Consider the following 15,582-nt stretch of genomic DNA (forward strand, 5'->3'; position numbering starts at 1 on the left):
CTCTCTACACACAAATTCCCTCAGCCTACCCAAATCGAGTCCGTCTTTTTCTTATTCTTTTTTCTTTTTGATATTTTTCTGTTTGCATATTGAAAATTTGTGGAAGGACAGCTACCAAACCAACAATTCGATAGCCTATGTAACATACGGTGACCAAGTAAAACTTTAGATCCTTCAACAGAAACGCAGTAACGTAAGTTAATGAAACTATAAAGACATAAAAGTGTTGAATTTTTAACAATTATACGATAAAGCTCTCTTTCTTTTTCTTTTTTTTTGCTTTTGCTACTGCATCCTTTTCATTTTTTTAAATTGAAGTAGTATTGTGCCCACCTCTAATGCACCTCTAATTTACAATTATAGTTTATAGAGAGGGGGAAAAAAAAGAGCAAGGGCTAAAGGCATTGATTAAGTAACACCTAATTTCATTGATTAATTACCACCTAAATGCATTGATTAAAGTTAAACATCACCTAAACAAAACTAGAAGGCACAAAGATCCCCTAATTACAAACTAAAAGCAAGCATCCTATCGACCAAAAAAAAAAAAAAAAAACGCAAGCATCCTTGAAAAAGAAAACAATATAAAATGACAAAGACAACATTGACTCGGTCGAACCAGTTCCCCATACCGGTGTTGCCCCTCTTTTTTCTCCATGATCAATTTTTGTCAAAAGTCAACGCCAAAATCTCCGAGCACAAATCTTTGCCCATAATCCAGACCAGAGACTCCGAATCCCCTTCCTGGTCTCACTCTTCTCCCCCAATCCTCAAATGGGTCGGAGGCAAAACGACCCAGAAGCCACCCATTGCTCTCCTCTCGTCCTCCTCTTGGTGGGTTTGGCTTCCTGTGCTCTGGTCTACGCTGCCCTCTGTGTAGTGCTTAAACCCAATGAAGCCTCTTCATTTTCCGAGCTTGAGTCCCTGGAATTGGTGGAGGAGGGTGGAGGTGTTGGGGTGGAGGGAGAGAGTGGAGCATGTTGCAGAGGGACTGAGAATTTGGAGCTCTGGGGGGCTGCTGTGAAGTGGGGTTCAGAGTTTAAGTTCAATTCTTCTGAGCAGTGTTGCAAGGCATGTAAAGCCATGTGTACTGGGACTGATGGGCCTTGTTTGTGTGATAGCTGGGTTTTCTGTGGGAACAAGGAGGCATGTGGCTCAAAATTCGGTGAGGTAAGTTGAATCTGGAGCCTGGTTTTTTTGTTATCAAAATCGATTAAAAATTGTATAGTTTCTTATGTTTGTTTTGATTTGGATAGCATTATATAAGTTCAGTTAGTCTTGAGCTATGTACTTGATTCCTTGAGCGTATTTTCAAAGTCTTTGTAGAAATGACATAGGACTTGCCATTCTGTGAGCATATTATCAAAGTCTGCATTTTACCATCCAATGAATTGTGAGTGCGCATAGTTTGGATTTGCTTTTTTGAATATTATTCTAAATCTCAAGTGCTTAAGTTTTGAATTCTTTGTGTTGAAACTTTGTCACTTCAGTGCTGGCTGAAGAAACAGAAAGATACATTGGCTCCTGAGCGGCAGGAAGTAGGGGAAACAGTTAGTTGGACTTCTGGACTCATCTTTGGGAGAGGAGAGGTATGAAAGTTTGATGAGCACTATATTTTTATTATTCTTGCTCTTCTTATACTGAAACTTGTAGCCATCTTAAGTTTCCATTTCTCAGCCAGTAGAAGTTGTTGCTACAAGAACTATTAATCAGTAGAACTGTTCGAAAATAAGGAATCAAAGTCCTGTTTCTTGGAAATTTTCTTATTATTTGTAGCAATTGAAGACTTGTTCAGATAAGAAAAAAAAGAAAAAAGAAAAGAAAGAAGACTTGTTGTCTTTGCATACAGGAATTTGATCATTGTCATATATGCCCATCAACCTGCACATGGAATGCATCTGGCAAATTTTTGAACTTATATGTCTATCAACTTGTTCTTTTTGTTTCTTGTTAGTTCCAGTATTCCATGTGCAAATTTGATAGGCATATACGTCTAAAACTTTGCAAGATGTATTCCATGTGCAAATTGATATATGAAAATATGATTAAAAAATCCTGTATGAAAAGACAACAAATCTTCTTTCCTTTCTTGAAATTTTTTTTTTTTTTTTTTTTTTCTGAACAAGTCTTTTTATTCAAAGAATATGAACTTTAATTGCGTATATGTGTTTCTTTTAAGGTGGAGTTCTTAAGATGGTAAAAGCTATAAACTTCTGCTTTTAATTATGAATATCTTTCGACTAACACAGATAACAACATCTGTGTTATAGCTATAACATCCATTAGGTAAAGAGAAAATGAAAATTCAATTGAATGTGGTGGATTCACTCTGTAAGAAATAAACTAGGGTGAGCCACTGTGTTCTACATCATTGTTCTGTGTGGGACTGTAAGTCTCTGTACCTCCTGAGCCAGTTCATGACCTGTTACAGGATGAAATCAGGTCGTTGTTGCTTTTCACACAATTGCAGTACATGTACCTTCAAAATAATAGCACATGTTTTTTTTAGATTAGGGACATGATAGGGCATTTTCTTAGTAGCTTTCCACGTTACAATTGCAAGGGTTCTGTCATTCTTGTAGTCTTTGACTCTTTTTTATTGATTATGTTTCGTTGTTATTGGTTCTCAGAAATTGGTTGTATTATCAATTTATTATACTGTTGATGTACCTATATTTTCTCTTTGTAGGGCATTGTTGGCTTGGAAACAAAGTATGGAACTCTTCATATAAAAGTAAGTGTTAATGCCATCAGAATTTTCAACTCCCTTTTTCATATTTATTTTTTATTCTATAACTTATTATGTACATCATAAAACTGCGTTTATAAACTATTTGCAAAAGGAACATGAATTCTAAGGGGCGGACTCTAGAGGGTGGTTTACAATGTACTAATCAGTCCGAATACAACCTCTAGAGTTAACTTTGTGTCCATAAATATATGTTCATGTTATTTTTCTGACTTGGTTCAATAATTCAAAGAGGGGTCCTCCTAGACAGGCATTGCTCAAAGTCTAGTATCCCCGTGGAACTTGATTCTGAGTTTTGGATCACCTTCTTATTCTCATAATGATTGGATAGCATCATGAGAGAACATTATTCAAGAGCAGTGGCGGGGTCAGGTTTTCATACTTACGGGGCCTCTAATGTTATTCAAATTTCCCTTAACTAACAAAAAATCCTTTTGAGAATAAACTTTAGAAGCAGTGACAGAGCCAGGACTTCATATTTACGGGGCCTCTAACAAAATCAGCAAAATAAGCCTCTAGTCCATTGATTTCAATGATATACTGAAGCTTACCGGAGGATTTATCTTCGTTCCAATCTGTAGAGAAATTAATCAGACCAAAAGATTCACAAACTTTAGTCAACTAGTCCCTTAGCCCCGTTGAGAGTGGAGATAAAACTCAGAGGTTTTAGCTCTACGGTTTATTATTAATTTCTATCTGTGGTGGGTTGGAAGGACAAAAGAGAGAGGGAACAAAAAGTCTGTCTGTCCTGGGATAGAACAGAAAAAGAGATGGTGGGACTTTTTGAAGGTACCCCTGGTCTTGTTGCGCTTCCTCCCCTGTTTATAAATATTTTATTTTGCTTAAAAAAGAAACAAAACAAGAAAACTTAATGTCTTTAAATTTGGTGTGCATGTTAGTTGTATTCTAAATGTGCAAATTAAATTATATGAGCTTGTAATATCTTGTGTTTTATCTGTTAAAACATGTTATCTTGATCATTTGTGGAGGCCTGTTAAAGAAAGTATGTGTGTACCATGCAAAGAATAATGTATCTAATTATGAGTCTTCACTGGAAGGTTCGTTGCTTTGATGTGCCTTACTGTTATAATTTGATAAGACACGTATCTCTCATTAAAAAAAGACATGAGTTTTTGTTATTTGGTATATTGTAAGGATATGCAGTTTGCACAGTGTTAATTTTTTCCAATCTGAAGAAAACTTCAGATTTTTGCTCATCACTTATGCAGGTTTATATGTTTCTTTGATTTATGCCACAAGCTAACAATTTCTAGTTTTAATGTTCATTTATGCAGCTTTTGCCTGACTGTGCCCCTCATTCTGTAGCCTACATTCTTGAGTTGTTGGCATTGCGCCATTGTGCAGGCTGCCAGTTTTATCGTGCAGAGAGACGGGGCTCATCATGGGATTCAGAAGGAAACCACATAAAAAATGTAAGGCATTAAATTCCTTTTCCTTTTCTGAAGTTGATTTTGCATGTCTAAAGTTTCGTTATGCAGTTTCATATCACCTATGCTCTCTCATGGGAGATGTGCTACCTAAATTTGACTGTGGTAATACCATGTTTGGTCCGAGCGTTTAATATATAACGTTCTTCTGTGTATTTGCCAGGCTCCTTTTGGTCCTCCTTTTGCACTGGTTCAAGGAACACTTGATGCCCAAGGAGTGATATTTAAGAAGATTCCAACTGAGGTTTGCCCAACCATAAGAAGGGGTTCAGTTGCGTGGATTGGTTCTGGCCCGGAATTTTTTATAAGCCTTGCAAACCACGAAGAGTGGAAAAAAGAATACACCGTCTTTGCTTCTGTTCTTCCAGAAGACATGAACATCGCTGAGAAAATTGCTCAACTTCCCACCACAGCTGATGTTTGGAACAGTATCAATGTATCTGTCTTGGAAAAGCCTGTTCCCTTGTTCTTGCGAAGGATGAAGACAAGTCATGGAGATCTCACCGTAAACATGAAATCAAATTAAAAGAATCTATACAAAACTGGTATGTATACGACGAAATTGGCCCCTTCATGCGGTTTTCTGTCCTTAATCTGAGTTAAATTTGCATTGCTCTCATGGAGCAAGAACACATCAATGGGGCCATAGAGAAAGTTTGTGATTTAATGTAACTAACTTCATTCACATATCAGATCAAATACCAAGCAAGGGAATATTTGTCCAAGTTTATATCATTTGATTATGGCAAATGGTGAGTAGTAGGTTTCTGTTTATGTAGCTGAGCAACTATTCTTTTTGGGGAGCAGGCGGAAAGGAAGAGGATCCTCTCTCTTGTTTGTTTATCTTTCCCTCGTATTCTCTTATTTTCCCAAAATTCGAATCTGAATGTTTCACTTCATTTAAACAAAATTTGATGGTTATTTTGTTTATTGAAAAAAAAAAAAAAAAAAGACGTTCTAGCGAGGAGCCCAGGCTCGGGTTGGAAGTGGGACCCACGAAGTCGGGCTGGCCCCCAGGCCAGTTTAGCCCAAGCTCGAGTCTGAGGGTTGATGACGTCATGCGCGACGCCATTGCACGCACCAACGGTAAAAAAAATTTACACTCGAGTGCGCTGACGTTAGCCCGGCGCAGGCTCCAATGGGTAGAAGCCACGTGGCACGCCCTCAGCGCTCCGATCTGCTTCTCCTCCTCCAATTCAACGATTGACCTTTTTTTGGCAATAAAATTATGAAAAAAAATCGATTTTTTTTTAAAAAAATACTAAAAAATTCTATTTTTTTTTCTTCTATAAATACCTATAAATACCCTTCACTTTCAACACCAATCCTCATACATTTTCTTCTACTTCTACTATTATTCACTCTTTATACTCAACATTTTCCTCTGTTTCACCTTGTATTTTTAGTTCTTATCTTTATGGCTTCTTCTACCGAAACCGGAGGGGCGTGGAGCACCATGAAAGATATTTCCTTGTCTAAGGCTTGGCTCCAAGTTTGTCATTGTCCCGTGTTAGGCAATGAGATGAAATTTTTTCATATGTGGAAAAAAATTCATGTCGAATTTTGTGAAAAAATTCCGGGGTCGACTCAGACGGAAATGACATTGTCTAGTAGGTGGAAAATTCTCAATAAAGAGTTGGGAAAATGGAGAGATGCCTTGGCAAAAGCGATGGACAACCATAGAAGTGGGGAAATCTTAGTAACGAGGTAAGTATTTTGTAATTTTCGTTTTATTAAGTTTAATGTCCTAATATATATATATATATATTAATATTAATTGCATTTTCAATATTTTGTTAATATTTCTTGCATTTCCAATTGTTTCTTAATATTTCTTGCACTTCCAATTTATTTGTAAGGTTAATTGCATTTCCATTATAATTTTTTTGTTACTTGCATATCCAATATATTTTAAATATTTCTTGCATTTCCATTTTTTTTTTTTAAATAGATGATTCAAGCACAGATGTGGTTTGGTGCAACTGGACAAGGCAAAAAAAGTTTCAACCATTTTGAATGTTGGGAGGTGGTGAAATATTGCAAACGCTTCATAATTATTCCCACGGGTCCCGCCGTTGTGTTAAACGAGACGCCACTCCGTAATTCAACGACATCGAATTCACCTCTCGATTCCCCTATGAGTCAAGACTCACTCATCGAAAAGGAGCCGAGGCCCATTGGCCGAAAGGCTGCGAAGGCAAAGAAAGCGCGTAATTCGAGCAATAATAATTCAAAATTTTTGGAGGAAATTGCAAGGCAGAACGCCATAAGAATTGAAATGGAGCAGAAACGCAAAGAGAACGAGATGGCAATTCAAGCCGAGTATGCACGAGAAAGGGAGTATTTGCGCAAAAAAGATATATACAAGACGGATCGGGAAACCATGCGATGGATACAAGCCATATGTCCCCTGAAACAAAACAATTTTGGAAGCTAGAACGAAGGGATGTTATGAGAAGAAGACTTTTCCAGGATGATGGGCCTAGCAACACGGATTGGTTAAATGATGAAAACCATTAAATTAGTTGGCATACCTTTTATGTATTTGTATTTTTCATGTTTTCTATTAAAGTTGTTGTAATTCATGTATTTTATTTTAGTAGTAGTAATTCTTAATGACTTGTATTGGATTTCTTTATTTAATAAACAAAGCATTCAATAAAATACCTTTTTATTCAACATATTCCATACATCAAACAAAACATAATTAAAATAAAAAAAACTACAAACAAGGCACAATAATAATAACAAACCACAACCAAACCATAATAAATAAAAACCAACACAACCAAACCATAACTAAATAAAACATAACCAAAGCATCTATGCTCCATCATTCATCTTCATTGCCTTTCACCGCCCATAGATGCTCCATCAAGTGAACTTGACGCATTTCATGAATATACGAAGATTGCATCTCTGTATATCGATCTATCATCCGGGTCATGAAACGACCATCCCTCACCAACGGTTCCGGCTCAAACGGTTCTCCACTTGGCCCCATGGGCCTTTCATAAATCCGTGTCAAGGCCGTGTTCATTGGATCCGGTTCGTAGACCTCTAAAGCATCATAATCGTACTCATCCTCCACAATCATATTATGGAGGATGATGCAAGTCATCATAATGCTTCTGAGGATCTCCTCATCAAACATACGGGCCGCACCTCGAATAATCAACCACCGAGCTTGAAGGATGCCAAAACACCTTTCGACATCTTTCCTGTATCCTTCTTGATAGGTAGCAAATAATTTTTGCTTCTGGGATCGGGGATTCGGAATGGATTTGACAAAAGTGGTCCACCTCGGGTAGATGCCGTCAGCTAGATAATACCCCGTCTGGTACACTGTATTGTTGACTTGATAGGTGATATTGGGGCCTTGGCCTCTCAAATACATCGTTGAAGACCGGGGATTGACCCAGCACGTTGAGGTCATTTTGGGATCCGGCAACTCCAAAGAAGGCATGCCAAACCCATGTGTCGAAGCCAGCAACGGCTTCAAGGATGATACTTTTTTGGCCTTTTCTATTCCCGTAATCACCTTGCAAGGCAGTTGGGCAATTCTTCCATTGCCAGTGCATGCAATCGATGCTACCAATCATTCCTGAAAATCCTCGAGCTTCGGCTTTTTGTAGAAGCCGTTGGAGGTCCCTGGGAGTAGGTCTACGCAGGTAGTCCCTAGTGTACAGAGTTTCAACTGCTTGACAAAATCTTACCAAAGCCTCCAACGTAGTGGACTTCCCCATCCGGGCAATCTCATCCACCTGATCAGCAGATGCTCCATACACCAACATTCGTATAACAGCTGTAAGCTTTTGCTCCGGAAGAAGTCCCAAAACCCCAGCAGCATCACACTTTTGAACAAAGTATGCATCATAATTGCAAATATCATGCATGACTTTATTGAACAAATGAGGTTGCATTCTAAATCGCTTTCGAAAATCAACATCAGAGTACAAAGAAGTTGGGATAAAATAATCTTTCAAAAGATTCTTACCCCGAGAATGCCTATGTCTATCCATATTCCGGCGGCGGCCGACTTGTGAACCACGGAGGAGACCTTGGTTCTCTTCATCTTGCAAAGCCACTACTATGACAACTTGTTCATCAACTTCTCTCTGCAACATATTGATTTCATCTGCTCTACGGTTTCTCTCATTTGTTTCTCGCTCTTGCCTCTCCAAGCATCTTCTAAAATCTTCCATTGAGAATAAATGAAGTATGAATTCTGAACTCTGAGAAATGAAAATATAGAAAGATGTGGTGTGAGAGGTATGAGCTGAGCCTCTGGTTTTATAGAAAAATTTGGCAAGATAGAGATGCCACGTGGCTTGATTTGATTGGATGAAAATCTTATCTGAAATTTGAAATTCATCCGAAATTTGAACCCAAATTTATATGAAATTTGAATATTGAAATTCATCCGAAATTTGAACCCAAAAATCTTATCTAGAAATTTTATCCGATTATGAATAGTCTTGACACGTAGGAACCCGGAAATCTTATCCCAAAATATTATCCAAATTAATTATTGAGGTAAAAAATTTGTGAAAAAAACAAAAAAATGAATAGTAATTTCTCTTTGCCCTGGCAACGGGTGGAAACACAAAATACTATTTGCAAGGGCAGCCACTATTAGTGGCTGCCCTAGCTCCTCTCTTGCCATGGCTAAGGGCAAATGGGTGAAGTTGCTCTAGTGGCTGCCCTAGCTCCTCTCTTGCCATGGCTAAGGGCAAATGGGTGAAGTTGCTCTTAGGAAAATCAAAAGAAACGAAGAACTTCAACCTAAGTAATTGATGACATAGTCAAGAATTCAATCAAGAAAATTGACGGCATGAGTAAAAGAGGTTTGAGGAAAAGAAGATTGATCTTTTAAAACAAACCCAAATTTGATGCGTTAGACACTAGCTCAAATCGAATTCTCTTAATTGGTCTTCCCTCGCTATTCTATTTCTTTTGCACGACTACAATAGAGATGGCAAATCTAGTGTCTATCTAAATTACAACCCAATTTAGATAGAACTAGGTTTGACCTAAACTTTTTATATGTGATGTATATATACAAAGTAAATTTTAAATCTTCAACTCAACTTGGGTTGCAATTTAGATAGATTAATAACACTTCACTGCATTTATTTAGTTTATAAATCTTTAATAACCTTAATCACCGTAAACTCTGTAAGTGATTAAGAGCAGCTATCACTACATCCGAGATTATATGTAGTTAGGCCATCTCTAGCTATAGGGCTAAATGTAGTCAAGGGTTAAAAATTTAGCCCCTCAAAATATTAATTTTTTATAGAATAGTGCAGGGCTAAATTTTTCTATCTCCAACCATGCATGACTATATTTTATGGTCATTCATATCTTATTATTTTCAGAATGGGGAGTGGGGAGTGCTTTAATGATTGGTTGTTGAAAAACACATGGATGAGGTCCACTATAAATATGGTCTAGGCCAAAGTTGGGCTACATTTGACCTAGTTAGAGGGCTAAATAGCTAAATGTGGCTCTCCAAATTTGGCCAAAATTTTATTTAGCCTATGGTTGGAGATGAATTTTGCATTAATTTAGAGATATATTTGAGATATAGCCCATAACTAGAGATGACCTTAAAAATATATATCAATGCATATGAGATTCTACTGTCGAATTCTCCATTTCACTTCTTAATATCACTTGCATTAAAAAGTAAAAAATAATAAAAATTAAAAAACAACCGGGAACTCCATACACGTGCAGCAGCCTAATACAAAAGCACCAAAGCAATCCTCTCCGACCCTGAAAAACCCTCTGAAAAACTTGGTCTCTCTACACTCTGCAACTCTTCATTTCTCCTCCTCCTCCTCCTCCAAATGGTCCAATTCCACGAGCACATAATCACAGAACTCCTCGACGACCCACAAAACGGCAGCGGTTTGGTCATAGTCTCCTCAGGCCTCTGCCTCCCCAAACTCATCTCCACCCTCCTCCTCCTCCACACACCTTCTCAGGGCACCCTCCTCATCCTCTCTCCGCACCAACCTTCCTTCAAATCTCAACTCCTCCACCATTTCCACCCAAACCCAATTCCAGAAATCTCAGCAGACCTCCCCTCCCACCATCGCCACTCTCTCTACACCTCCTCCAATGTCTTCTTCATCACCCCTCGCATCCTCATCGTTGACCTCCTCACCAAAAAACTACCCACCTCCCAAATCGCTGGCCTCATCATCCCCACCGTTCATTCCCTCACTGAAACCTCCACTGAGGCTTTTATTGTCAGGATCTTCCGCTCTCTCAACAAAACCGCCTTTGTTCGCGCGTTTTCTGACAAACCCCACTCCATGGTTTCTGGGTTTGCCAAGGCTGAGAGGATTATGAAGTGCTTGTACATCAGGAAGATGCACCTTTGGCCGAGGTTTCATGTTGATGTGTCGCAGGAATTGGAGAGGGACGCTCCGGAGGTTGTGGATATAAGGGTGCCAATGACCAAACACATGGTGGGCATTCAGAAGGCGATCATTGAGGTCATGGATGCTTGTTTGAAGGAGATGAGGAAGACCAATAAGGTTGATGTGGAAGACTTGACTGTGGAGAATGGGTTGTTTAAGTCGTTTGATGAGATTGTGAGGAGGCAATTGGATCCCATTTGGCATACCTTGGGGAAGAAGACTAAGCAGCTTGTGTCTGACTTGAAGACCCTCAGGAAGCTCTTGGATTACCTTGTTAGGTACTTGAAAATCTTGGTTTTTACTCTTTCTGGGTTTGTTTTGCATTTGGTTTGCGTTTTAGATTGGTAAGAGATAGATATGATTCATTTAGTATTTGGGATTTGTTGCACTTGTTTGTGAATTAAGGATTTTGTTTGGTTTTGGTTTTTTTTTGAGAAATAACTGTTGGGTTAGTAATGGTGATTGAGTTTGAAATGTCTTTATTTTGGTAGATATGATGCGGTAACTTATTTGAAGTACTTGGATACACTTCGAGTGTCGGAGAGTTTTCGATCGGTCTGGATATTTGCAGAGTCGAGCTATAAGATATTTGAGTATGCGAAGAAAAGGGTGTATCGATTTGTGACGTCAGGTGGTGTGATGTTGAGTAATAAGGGTAAGAGTTCGAAAGGCAAGAAAAGAAAACTGAAGGAGGATGATGATAAGGAGCAAGGTGAGGAATAATAATTGTCTCTGTGGTACTTCTTTTATTATTTTGTATTTTTGAACCTTTTTGTATTTGCATATGTAGCAGTTGGTGGCACTTCATCGACCAGTACAAGTAGTGGGGTAGTTTTAGATGAAGTTTTAGAGGAGGCACCGAAGTGGAAGGTCTTACGTGTGAGTGAGTGAGTTCCCATTTTTATGTGGTCAAAATGTTATTCATCTTTTATGAATGCACAGCCTGTTGGATCAATATACCATTAAACCGTATAACGAAGTAAATATTAGTTGTGATCCAATTCTAGGCTTTTTCTTCTGTCAGTTGTATCATTTGCTTCTAGTGTTTCAGTTTGAATGACTTTAGGGATGATAATGAAGTTGATAACTCAAGTGATAAATTTGTCGACATTTCAATGTGCTAATTTAATTGCAGGAGGTTCTTGAAGAGATAGAAGAGGAAAGACAACAGGCTTTTCCAAGAGAACATCTAGTTGAAGAAGATGATGATGATTGTGGCATTGTTCTAGTGGCATGCAAAGATGAACGCTCATGCATGCAGCTTGAAGATTTCATTACCAATGGCCCACATCAGGTTTTCTTAATTTATTTTTCTAAGTTTGTTTCCTTTGGCTTGCATTGTATATTAACTGTCAAATAAATGAAAACTGGAAAGGGTTTGCAACCTTGGTCTTGATTTGATTGTTCAGTCAAGTATGAAATTCTAATTTGTATATTAATTTTCTTAAGGAAATTGCATTTGTGAATAGGTTTGTAGGCATTGTTTGTTCAATGAGATGAATAATCATATAGTTTCATACATTTTCAAACTCTTTAAGCAATCTAAGAGTGGCTGGGCATTAATTTATATTTTTTTCTATAAATTTTTTAAATCAATTAGCTTTCAAGAATCAATGGTGTATAAACTTGTATAAAAGCTGATCAACCAATTCATTGCGTGTATTCTTGTGTAGGTCATGCGGGATGAATGGGAAAACTACTTGCTGGGCAAAGGAGAGCTGCGTGACTTGCATACACGGTTTAAAAAGAAACCAAAGAAGCCCAAAGGTTTTGGGATTCTAGATGGAGTTGTTCATGCACCAACCCCACAGAATGCAGAAGCTAGTAGCATAAACAAGCAGGAAAATGATGCACTTTTGGCTGCAGCTGCCGAAATTAGAAAGCGGGCTAAAAAAGATGATGCTGTTGGAGATGATCCTCAGCTTCCTGTGAGTGGGAGAGGACATGGAAAGGGAAAGGTGGTTCCTTTAAAACCCCCACAGAATGCTGAAGCTAGCAGCGGAAACAAGCAGGAACATGATATGCTTTTGGCTTCAGCGTCAGAAATTAGAAAGCAAGCTAAAAAAGATGAGGCTGTTGGAGATGATCCTCCTCTTCGTGGCAAAGGACGTGGAAAGGGTAGGGGAAAAGTAAGGAATAAAAAGGGCCCAGCCAATGTTAAGAGTTCGGGGAATAATGATGATAATAATGATAAAAAAGAAGCAATATTGGATAAGCTTGTTATATCTGATTCAGAAAATGAAGGGCAAGCAGATCAATTCAATCAGGTAGTGACAGCTGATTCTAGTGAAGCAACATGCCAGGGTGACACTGTAGATCAAGGGGTATTGAGGAAGCATACTGGAGAAGTTGATTCTACTGTATCCAGAAATGCTAAGCCACTACCTCCGGTGCACTTTTGTGCTCTAGAAAGTGGTCAACCCATACTTGACATTCTGAGACCCTCTATAATTATTGTTTACCATCCAGATATGAGTTTTGTCAGGGAAATTGAAGTCCATAAAGCCGAGAACCCCTCAAAGAAGCTGAAAGTTTATTTTCTTTTCTATGAAGAATCTTCTGAGGTGCAAAAGTTTGAGGCAAGCATAAGAAGGGAGAATGCAGCATTTGAATCTTTGATCAGGCAGAAGTCACTGATGATGATACCAGTTGATCAGGTTTGGTTATTTTCCAATTTAGTGTCTTCTCTGGGACTGTTTGCCATCAATGTTTTACAGTCTGTTTCTGGTATCATTACTGTAGTTTTATATCAAATTTGCGAGTGGATAATGTGAATTTGCTTCAATAAACCAAATATAGCTTCTAAAAACTGTTTAGGATTGCCTTGATGTTACTTCTTAGTGCTGGAATTTTAGCCTTCTACATGGACTATATGCACTATTGCTGCATTACTATTTCTCCAAACTATTCTTCAGTGTACAGGTGGAAGAATAGTTTCTTCTGTTCACTGTGCGTAGCTCTATTTATGTCCTTTATTGTAAAATCATTTGAAACATATACTACTGGCACTGGGTTAAGTATGTGTTGCTTAAAGACTAATTTCCCAGTGAACAAGGCCTGCTGGTGGAACCATTATTCAGTACATATTTCTTGGATCGTTCTATATATCTTGAATATTACATTCGATATGTTGGTTTTGTCGTGTTTTTAATTATTTGCATATTTAGACCCTTCATGGTGTAGTGCTTATGTTCCTTTATTTGAGTGGTTTTTGCCTGGATTTTACATTAGGATGGGAACTGCCTGGGATTGAATTCTTCCCTAGAACCTCAAACTATGTCATCCCAAAACTCTGTAACTAGAAAGGCGGGGGGAAGAAAGGAGGTTGAGAAGGAAATGCAGGTGCATTTCTTTACCCTATGTTATGTTTTATATTTCCTTTACCAGCAGAACCAGTTTGTTTAAGAATCCTCATCCTTTCAGGTCATAGTGGACATGAGGGAGTTCATGAGCAGCCTTCCAAATGTTCTCCACCAGAAAGGCATGCACATAATACCCGTGACGTTGGAAGTTGGGGATTATATCCTTTCTCCACTAATATGCGTGGAGAGAAAGAGTATCCAAGATCTTTTTATGAGTTTCACATCTGGTCGTCTTTATCACCAAGTGGAAACAATGGTTCGCTACTATAGAATACCTGTTCTCCTGATTGAATTTTCACAGGATAAAAGCTTCTCATTTCAGGTAATATGAATCATATCTGCAGAGATGGATCAATTGGTAGGCCTAATGCTAAGCTGGTATATTTTGTTGCATGTTTTGGTTGCAGTCTGCAAGTGATATTGGTGATGATGTCACACCAAATAGTATTATATCTAAGCTGTCATTGCTTGCTCTACACTTCCCCCGGCTGCGAATCATCTGGTCTCGCAGTCTGCATGCTACTGCTGAAATATTTGCTACTCTTAAGGCAAATCAGGATGAACCTGATGAAACCAAAGCAATGAGAGTTGGTGTACCCTCCGAAGATGGAATTGTGGAAGATGATGTGAGGTAAGATGCATGATTTTCAACTGGTTTTTGCGTGTTGCAGTCTTAGCTTCTTAAGCTTGTATTCCGATCTTTCATTCTTCTGGAGGGCATAGGGAGACTTCACTCTTTTTAGTAGAGCATGTAATCTACACAAGGCCTCCTTGTGCACCTTTTCTTAAATAAATAATCAATGCTGCATATTTATAGTGGAATTTAGTCACTAGTGGAACCGCATCAGTCAGTTCCACTGAAATACTTATATGTGCTTCTGCGTGCAAAACTCTCCTCCCTCTCTTATGGACCTCAGTCACTGACCTGATTATTTGGTTCCTTCATACTCCTGATGTAAATCTGATGGCATAGTGTACTAAATGTTCAGGGCTGAAAATTACAATACGTCTGCCGTGGAGTTCTTGAGACGACTTCCGGGGGTGACGGATTCGAATTACAGGGCAATAATGGACGGATGTAAGAGCTTGGCAGAACTCGCTCTTATGCCCGTGGAGAGGCTAGCCGAATTGATGGGTGGTCAGAAAGCTGCTCGCACTCTTAGAGACTTCCTTGATGCCAAGTATCCAACCCTGCTATGAAGATTAGTAGTACCATAATTTACCCATCTAATTTATTCATTGGTGGTGTTGTTGCAATGGATGATTACTTTCCTCCCGGATGATCTTGTCATTTGAAAATTGTTGTTGTGTTAAAGGGCTTCTTTTGGCCATTTCTTTTTTCTTTTTTAGTCGAAGTCATTGTAATTTGGCAATTCATTGTTTGATTAGTCATACGTATAGGATATTTAGACAATTAATTCAAAAATTAATTGTCATTACTGTAAATATTTGATTTATCTAAATTGATACCTTTTCTATTTTCTAGCATCTTCGCTATTTTTAGAATTTCGAGTGTGGTCTTGGTGGAAGATTCTAACTGAAAGTACAAGGATTTCACATTTTCACTCTAAACTATTGAAGCACAAAAC

At 38.3% G+C, this 15,582-nt stretch overlaps 2 protein-coding genes across 3 annotated transcripts; both read left to right on the plus strand.

Annotated features, from left to right (window-relative positions):
* Window positions 1–614: 614 nt before the first annotated feature.
* LOC117628596 lies at window positions 615–4,971 on the plus strand. Its single transcript, XM_034361082.1, has 5 exons — window positions 615–1,170; window positions 1,491–1,589; window positions 2,690–2,734; window positions 4,045–4,182; window positions 4,361–4,971. Exons 1-5 carry the CDS (start codon window positions 775–777, stop codon window positions 4,721–4,723), a joined length of 1,041 nt encoding a protein of 346 aa, XP_034216973.1. The 5' UTR covers window positions 615–774; the 3' UTR covers window positions 4,724–4,971.
* A 4,929-nt stretch (window positions 4,972–9,900) lies between these two features.
* Window positions 9,901–15,481, plus strand: LOC117627277 (DNA repair endonuclease UVH1). Of its 2 annotated transcripts, none has more exons than XM_034359271.1 (9): window positions 9,901–10,909; window positions 11,123–11,343; window positions 11,425–11,510; window positions 11,767–11,925; window positions 12,305–13,288; window positions 13,863–13,973; window positions 14,055–14,315; window positions 14,401–14,624; window positions 14,983–15,481. In XM_034359271.1, the coding sequence occupies exons 1-9, from the start codon at window positions 10,053–10,055 to the stop codon at window positions 15,191–15,193; spliced, it is 3,114 nt and encodes a 1,037-aa protein (XP_034215162.1). In that variant the 5' UTR covers window positions 9,901–10,052; the 3' UTR covers window positions 15,194–15,481. The 2 variants fall into 2 exon arrangements, with proteins under 2 accessions (XP_034215162.1, XP_034215161.1); XM_034359270.1 differs by having other exon boundaries at window positions 9,932–10,909; window positions 11,422–11,510.
* The last annotated feature ends 101 nt before the right edge of the window (window positions 15,482–15,582 follow it).

Source organism: Prunus dulcis, chromosome 5, assembly GCF_902201215.1.
Source record: "Prunus dulcis chromosome 5, ALMONDv2, whole genome shotgun sequence".
In the NCBI taxonomy this organism is placed as follows: Eukaryota; Viridiplantae; Streptophyta; class Magnoliopsida; order Rosales; family Rosaceae; genus Prunus; species Prunus dulcis.